Genomic DNA, 8,687 nt, shown 5'->3' on the forward strand with positions numbered 1-8,687 from the left:
GGCAATGTTGGATATTATTACACAGGGAAAAAAAACAACTACAGTAATAATAATTACACCCTGATGCCTCAGCCTTTCTAAATAGAGGGACAGTAACTGCTTGTGTATATATAAGCGTGTAAAACCTGAGGATAGTTAGATTTTTTTCATGTTGTCTGTGTTTGACAAAATGTGCTGATTTTTCACATGTGATAGCAGAACTGAATTGGGCATGCACAGGATGAGTCACATCATTTGAAACTTAGCCCTGATTGGAGAAATTGGAAGTGTTACAACTGACCCACGTTACAACTATCCCCGGTCTCCCCTAACAGTATTTTGTCTCTGTCTGCCATTCTGCAATGCAGCTCATGTAAACAATAACGTGGCGCACAGCCTGACATGAAAAAAAAGCAAAAAACCTTGAACTTGTGTCGAACTCTATTCCTCATCCACAACTAAACGCAAAAAAGGGTTTTAAAAAATATCCGTTTTCGGTGATTCGAAACGCCGTTTATGACGAAACAGCTGCGTTTTCAAAAATACCCGTGTAGGTGTGGACGCAGCGTAAAAGAGTTAGTAGTTTATTTTATTACTACCTGTAATTTATTGCAGATTACTTGTATTTGCTTAATTGTTTACAAAATGTTTGAGGTGTGAAATAAACCGCAATGGAGCAAAATATGGGTGTGTGTGGTTGGAGGATGTGTTAGTGCGTGTGCGTGCGTGCGCGCACGCGCGCGGGGGGGGGCGCGAACATTTTTCATGTAAAACAAAGGGGGGCCCAGCAAAAAAGAAAAAGTGAGTTACATCATGAGCTTCACATTAAACATTAGGCTACTCAGCAGCATTTACAGTCATTTAAAAAAAATTGCTTTATTCATTGGAAGCCAGAAACACCAGAATTATGACTCACAAATACACCAGCGGTTTATTAAGAAACTCAAACCACAGTTCCTTTTCTGGTCTTCTACTGTTATTTCCCCTACATGGACCCATGCTTTTTCATGTTGTGCCTGAGGAACAAGGCGGGGCTTTATCCATGGGAACTTTATTTGAAAATGCATTCCCAAAGGTTTTGTTTCACTTACAGTAAAAGCCACAGTGAACACTGGAAATTGAGGTGATCACTTGTGAACTGCGTTAAGCCACCGACATGGCGCTGACTAAATTAATGAGTGCGATCCTCACCAGAGCGCTGTTTATTTTAGTTGCTGTCATCGGAGTGTTGAGGGTGGCATCGGTTAAGAATGATAACAATTACTTGTTTCTGGCTTTTCTTTTGTTGCCGCTTGTTGTTGAAATGATAGTAACACTGAAGATGCGAAAAGGACAGGATTATAAATGGTAAGATAAAGGAGCATGCATGCAAGTGATGGTAAAAAAAAAGTGCTGTAATATTGTAATTATATTATCCTTAAGTATTCATTAGGCTACTTAATGCCTGAAGCTACTCATATTACTTTCAAACTCATCTCCGCTCTATCGTTTGCACTTTCCCCCTCTAATAGACAGTATAACAGTATAATGCATGATTAAATTATGCATTTTCATCTTTTCCTAGTCTTTATCTCGACCCCGGTGTACCTTACATGCATATTTAAGTAGTTTGTACCTTTGCTGCTACTATATTGATAAGCTGGGAAGCTAATAGTTAAACTGTCCCGAATGGTGCGATACCCCTTGACTTTTATTACTTCAAGTTAATCTCTTCAGTCTTCCTGCATGTTTGAAGTAAACATGCTTATCACTTTTCTTTTCTTTTTTTTTAAACATTTTTGAATGCCTTTGGTTGTCTTGTAGGTTTTCCCCTCCTATCTTTCTGTTCCTCATTACTATTATTCCCTCGATCTGGATTCTGGAGATACAACACCAGCAAGACAAAGCCAGCGATCTAGAGGTACCCCATGTACATTTATTGACCGATTCTATCAAATGTCACATCTGCTATTAATGTTAAGGTTTATAAGATTTAATTACAATAAAACAATCAATACCCCGTGAAATTCACTCACAAAAGCTTCTTTAAACTGTTTTCAGTGCAATAAACTAGATTCTATAGAAACTTTGCAAAGACTGCTGAATCGAAGCACCGAGCAGGGAAACACCACAAACCAGAATTTACTTAAGGTAAGAGTGACTGAATTGTTAAGTTATGGTTCTGTGACAGAAATAAAGAGAGAAAAAGGAAAGAAACTGTGAATGAATGAAATGAGAAAGATCACTGTGCCATGTGAAGTGCTGTAAATACAAGAATGAGCTCAAATGGGACAAGCAATGAGCAAATACAGACTTGCCAGGAATTTATTTCGTTATCCATGTGTAATCAGAGAGAACCAGTTTTTCCACTTTTTCTACCAATGTTTTGAGTGAAACTCTCTGTATTCAGCCAGGAAGGGACATATAATAATAATAATAACAATAATAATGGTAATGGATTGCATTTATATAGCGCTTTTCGGGCCCTCAAAGCGCTGTACAATTCCACTATTCATTCACTCTCATATTCACACACTGGTGGAGGCGAGCTACAGTTGTAGCCACAGCTGCCCTGGGGCAGACTGACATAACCTTCTACAGAAATAACATCCGGTGGCGTTGTTCCTCTTCTGGTCTTTCGCTAAGAAGGCTGAACTACCACTGTAAAGGTTGTTATTTCTTTATGCTAAGACACTTAAAAGCTTATTGACTGTTTCATAATGACTTCTCTTTAAGAAAGCCAGAAAGAGCAGCAGAAAAGGTTTAAGCAACTCAAGTAAAATAAAATGATTAATGATGATTTCATCATTTAGTTCTTGGAAACTGTTTAAGCAGCAGTGTGGACTGAACGCATAGTGAAACTATTTATGCTCTGATTTTTTCATTTTTCACTCATGCATTAAGATTGACTGGAAATTAATAAAATAATCCAACTGATCCACTCCACCTGTAGGAACAATGCATTTTTGTCACACTTAAAAAAAACAAAAACGAATTTATTTCAGCTACCTATCCAAAATGCGGCATCCGAATTCCAGTGCCTTTTCACTTAGTACTCTTAATAAGAAAAGTAGAAAACACTAAAGCATAAAGTGGACAGTCTCTCTTACTTGCATCATTTCAAATATCATCAGATTGATGACAAAGATGCAGCATTAAGAGCTAGATAATTCACAAAGTGCCCACTAATTGGAGAAATAGGAATCATTTTTAGAAAATAAGAGCCTGGGTCTCAATATTGACGAAGAGTTTTAAAAATGTTTAGCGCAGGTTCCAAGAAAATAGACTTTTTTACTTATTTAATAAGTTTCTCCACTATTCTGTTATTTATTTTGAAAATAATAATTTAAAAAATTGTACAAAGGAACTCAGGTTCTCTTATTTACAGCAGGGTCTTATGACATATTACCTGTACTGTGACTCAGGTTACTTATACTCAAATGCTTCTGTAGAACTGCTTTTAATTGTATGTGTGGGAAACTATCATAAACTATCATGTGGCTCACTGTTGTTTACTGAAAGGACAGAGATGAGATTAAATCCCAAATGGCTTTTTGAGTGAAGTGATTCAACCTTCTCAGAAAACCAAGTTTTCAGCATTAAACGTCTTGCCATCTTTTTTCCTTTTCTTAAATACTGAGCAGAGGTTGTCCACTGTCTGCGCGAATGACTGGATCCTGGCTCTTCACCAGATCGTGCTCATCCTCCTCATTGTGGGGAAGTGGCTTCTGCCTTTGGGAGGCGGGGTCACAAAAGATGAGTTGTCTCAGCTTCTTCTAACTTTTGTTGGCACTGCAGCGGACATCCTGGAATTTACTAGTGAGACGCTGTCAGATGTAAAGTAAGGGGCTAATCGTGTTGCTTGTACGTTAAGAATGTGCTTCTCCTATCGAGACATAAGTCTGCATTTAATGTATGCAAATGCATATATAGTTCCTGATATTGGTGTCACTTTTCTTACAGAGAAAAAAATCCTGCCATGGTTTACGTCATCTTAGCTGTGTGGACCTGGAGCATGTTGCAGTTTCCACTACATCTAGCAGGTCAGCTACCTTAAAATACTTGGTGTTTATTAAGGAGCTACAGCAGTGTAAGGAAGTTCCTTTCCTGTTTCCCGGTCATGAAAAAGACAAACAGTCTTAACAGTGTGTTTAGAAATTGGCTAAAAATCCAAGCCAGTCCAGTAAGTAAACAGTTAAGTACATAAGTGCAGCAAGTAAGTTGAAATTACAGCCCCCGGTGCTTTTAAATGACTAACTCAAACATTTTTACTTCCCGAGACTTAAATTAAAGGAATTAGGTAGCAGGTTGTAAGTTTTCAGCTGCTTTGGTGTGGTTCCTCCTAGTGCACAACACAGCTCATGCCCCATGTGGCGAGAGTATGTAGGCAGCTGCTGTAGGATCAAGGATTGATATCACTGACTTGTCCCCACTCTCACATAAACTAAATCCAATACAACATCTCTGGGACTTTATTCTTTTGCCCATCTGATGCTACCAAGTTGCACCTCCGACTGTCTAGGAGCGCAGTAACGCCGTGGTCTCTTTAGGAGCATGTCCCAATGTTGTCAGGCATCCACAGAAGCACGTGGGGGGCCATACAAACTACTCCCTCACATTTTTAGTTGCTGCAATATAATTTCAGCAAAATAGACAAGCCTCCTCACAACATTTTTTCACTTTGATTTCTGGGGTGTCTTTGAATTCAGCCCTCTGTAGGTTTCCATTTCCATCAAACAATGTGGCATCTTTTCATTCCCATCACATTACTCAGTATATATCAGTGTAGATATCAGCATGATTTTTTTCTCATTTTGATCTGATGTGTTTTCAAAGTGTTACAGGAAATTTTCAACCTTAGCTTTTGTGATCTCGAGTCTTTATTTACTATTTGTTAATAGGTAAATGGTTATTCTAATGATAAGTATCTAACTTTAAGGATATCTTATGCTCTGGTTTGTTATTAATAATTATTATTAGCTCCCCAGGTTTCTGCTCACTGGGAACCTTCTTCCTGGTCATAGCTAAAATACTTTTGACCTGGGTGGCTAAAAAACTTGTTAAGACTATTTCTGAATTAATGTCACCTTTATCTAAGGTTTCCTCCTGTATCATCCTCACTAAAACTTCTAACCTTTGGTTAATCCATCCACTTGTGTCCTGCATTCAGGTTCTAAATTAAAAGGAGACCTGTTATATTCAGACCATATTTGTATTCTTGGACTCTACTAGAATAGCTTGGTAAATTTCACACTTAAACAAAAAGCGAGATAAGCTGTTTTAAAAACAAACAAATAAATGTGACATCTGTCAAACTACATGCAGCTACCTGAAGGAAAGCTTCATTTTTGCTGTCAATCATTTGTTTTTCCTCTTCTTATTCAACATAGTGGTGAACACCAAATCTGATGAAGAGAATGGCGGAGAAGATCGAGTTGTCCGGGAAACCTTCTTTATTAAACACAGCACTGATATTTGGAGTATCATAGAGACCCTCTTTATCCAGGATGGGCCTTTTCTGTTGGTCAGGCTGACTGTCATTATCCACTTCAGAGTCCTCCACCAGATGCTTGGTTTCTTTGCCATCAAGAACGGCCTAGTGATCACACTGAGCTTGTACAGGTTGGCCATTATATTGCTGGACTACAGACATTCCATGGGCAACAATGCAGAGGCAGTGCCGATGCATGAGTCAGATGACAGACGTTGCAGCCACAGCAGCACTGAGGCAATAGCGATCCATGAGTTAGATGAGCTATGCGACAGACCTTCCAGCCACAACAGTGCAGAAGCAGTGTCGACCCATGAGTTGGATGACAGACGTTCCAGCCACAACAGTGAAGAGGCAGTGCTGACCGATGAGTTAGCTCTGGTAGATAAAGAGGAATCTTAGAGTGAGATGTATTACGCTAAACATTTAAAACCTTTTAAATTCAAATGGCAAAAACTATCACTGAAGCAGGAAAAGAAGGAAACACAACACAATGCTTTGACGCAGCTACAAAGTCAGAGTGACTAAAGTCAGACTGTCAGATAAGAAGTTAGTCGACTTCTAACAGTGTGATAACTGATGTCTGGCTGACAGGAATTGAGGGCAACAAACGAGGGTGAAAGCGAGATGATGAGATATTTTTGCATTTTCTGTGAGATTGAGAGGAAGATAATAACAGACAGAAATTTTCCTGTTTTAACCCAAACAGGAAATTGAAAGTCATGCAAAATCCCCTCTAGTGGTAGTCGGTAGGTGCTTTGTTCATTTAAGATGATTGCTCTTTACAAAATAAGGAATATGCTGTTTACAAATCAAAAAGTATTGTTACCTCAGTAGTTACATTAAATCAATGTGATATCTGTGGCTAAAACAGGTGGATCATTGTCCATTTGTACATTTTTTTTAAAACTAAAGATAAAATTGCACTCAGGTGATGAGCTGTGTATGAGTTGCTTTTAAAGCCTTTAAAACCGTTTTTATGGCTTTAAAATCACACAAAGTTTTTATACCTGATTTATGTGAGGATCTTCATTTAGCTGGTAAAGGAACAAAAATATATGTCATGTTTGTTGTAAATGACTATAACTCATGATATCCTGTCAAAGCTGCTCTGACCTGAATACATTTCAGTAAATGTGGCTCATTTTACTTTTTTGCTATTTCATTTATCACAAAACCAGAAACAGTGGGTTCAAAATGATTATTTTTTAGTTTTTCTGGGTGATTTGTCTCATTGCCAATATATACAAACACAAATTCAAACTTTATGAGCACAAATGCGCTACATCTACTTCTGTTGAAAATATTCATCTGAAAACTGTGTTTATTTTGTCTACATTTCTTCATTTTGTACAGTAAATCTAACCTGCAAACTGTCTACCGTCTCCCCTCTGTGGACATCAGTGTATTACCACTTTGATGATGCCATCTGTGACAGTTTTTTGTTTGAGATGTTGCATCAGAATCAGTCTTATCTGAGTTTAGAACATTTCAGCTCCCTATGAAATCACTGTGGCTGCTGTCAAACTGTCACAAGAGTTGATTTTTGTATTCACCATCTATATGCCAGCCAGTTTTCAGAGATGTCAGGAAATTTAAAGTTGACATTCGCACCTGCGTCATGGCCCCACAGTGTGGTTTCCTGTTTTATTGTGAAGGTCTGTGTCTTATGTTATGTGTCCAGCTTCTGACAAAACAAGAGTAAAACAGTTTCTCGACTAACTCCAGCTCCAGCAAATAGTCTTTTCCTTTTCCTCTCTATGATGATTAAACTGGATAAAACTGAACAATGTTTGGAACCATAAATCTGTCATGACAATAAATACTCAGGTGTTCAAAAGGCTCAAGGAATGTGTGAAATCCTTCAAAACAGTTTATCACACCAGATTGAGTCATTTTCACCCTTCCTTAATATTTGGAAATGCTCTAAGGCAAATGAGGAAGAATGGCTGTCCAAAATCCGGTCAAATTGTAAACAAGCATTGTTTCATTATATAAATCATCTCAGATATTTATTTTACAGGGACTTTTTTTACAGGAGGAAGGGGAGAAGAGGTGTGCTGCAATATGAAGATGCATAAAAGTGCAGCAACATATATGCCAGTTCTTCTTTAGTTACACTGCAAGGAAGAACATTTAATTGTTAGTGTGATGAAAATCTGTGACCAAATGAAATCACATATAGTGTATTACCAAAAGAATAAAAATGTAGGACAACAATGATACACACTTCTAGTGTTCACCGTCATTCTTTTAAACAGTGTTATATTAACCTTTATTTTGGTGGCAATTATTCAGACCTGTTCATTGACAAAGACTTCATATTGGCACATGCTGCATGTATGATCTGTTGCGGAAAACATATGTTAGAGCTGAGAACTTCAAACAAGGTTATGAGAAATATGCCAAAGCCAATGAGACTAAAACAACTTTGTGAACACTCCCCAGTTCTCTGAAACTCTGATGGAGAGATGGAGCCGAGCAGTCCCAGTCAAATATTGACATGATTGATTGACAGAATTTTCACAGAAATCTAACCATTGAGTGTTTCCTGACTCACTACTGTAAGAAGAAATGAATTATTTGTATATAGAAACAAACTCCAAAAAGTTGATGTTGTTTATCTGGAAGTCTGTGTTTTCAGTGGGAGTGACGAAATGTTTATTTAAATTATTATTTAATAATAACGAAATATAATATAATCATTAAATAATAATTCTGAATAATTCCACTTGAAGTTAAAACACAAACAAAGTGGAAAAACCATCAAGTTTTCTTGGCAGTTAAGGTGAGCTTGGCTTCCCTCTTGTGGCATTTTAGATGTATTACACCATCTTGCTCATCTTCTGCTTTACAGCATTTTTCTCTTTACTGCCTCTTTAATTGTAACAGAAAAAGTTAACTAAACGAAATCATTTCTGGAGATCAGGACTCCCGTTAAACTGAACTAGTAAAGATTTGCAAGCTTCTTATTTTGTAAAATTAAATTAAACCTGGTTGGCTGCTGCATTTTACGCCCACTTTCACTCCACTAATCCATTTCATTCACTGCCACTCTCTTTGTTGAAAGGTGAAAAAGACATTTACCAGGCAAATGTCATTCTCTTTGGCTGCTTGTCTCTGCCTACACTGCTTAACACTCGCTGATTGTCGGGCATGTTTCATTACCCTTGATCCAATCCAAAATCTCAATTATTATTATTTTCAAAAAGGCTAGCATATATATATATGTATATAT

The 8,687-nt window shown here is 37.6% G+C and overlaps 1 protein-coding gene across 1 annotated transcript; it reads left to right on the forward strand.

Annotated features, from left to right (window-relative positions):
• Nucleotides 1-1,135: 1,135 nt before the first annotated feature.
• LOC102199627 (transmembrane protein 26-like) lies at nt 1,136-5,930 on the forward strand. Its single transcript, XM_005727332.2, has 6 exons — nt 1,136-1,326; nt 1,783-1,879; nt 2,020-2,109; nt 3,603-3,799; nt 3,922-4,001; nt 5,349-5,930. The coding sequence occupies exons 1-6, from the start codon at nt 1,136-1,138 to the stop codon at nt 5,849-5,851; spliced, it is 1,158 nt and encodes a 385-aa protein (XP_005727389.1). The 3' UTR covers nt 5,852-5,930.
• The last annotated feature ends 2,757 nt before the right edge of the window (nt 5,931-8,687 follow it).

Source organism: Pundamilia nyererei, unplaced genomic scaffold, assembly GCF_000239375.1.
Source record: "Pundamilia nyererei isolate P.nyererei 1_Seehausen unplaced genomic scaffold, PunNye1.0 scaffold00024, whole genome shotgun sequence".
Lineage (NCBI taxonomy): Eukaryota > Metazoa > Chordata > Actinopteri > Cichliformes > Cichlidae > Pundamilia > Pundamilia nyererei.

What these genes read in the sequence shown, in the direction of transcription:
- LOC102199627 (XM_005727332.2), top strand. Translation starts at nt 1,136, where the DNA reads ATGGCGCTGACTAAATTAATGAGTGCGATCCTCACCAGAGCGCTGTTT. An exon ending in AAAGGACAGGATTATAAATG is followed by an intron (nt 1,327 to 1,782) that starts GTAAGATAAAGG and finishes GTTGTCTTGTAG; the next exon opens with GTTTTCCCCTCCTATCTTTC. An exon ending in GAGACGCTGTCAGATGTAAA is followed by an intron (nt 3,800 to 3,921) that starts GTAAGGGGCTAA and finishes CTTTTCTTACAG; the next exon opens with AGAAAAAAATCCTGCCATGG.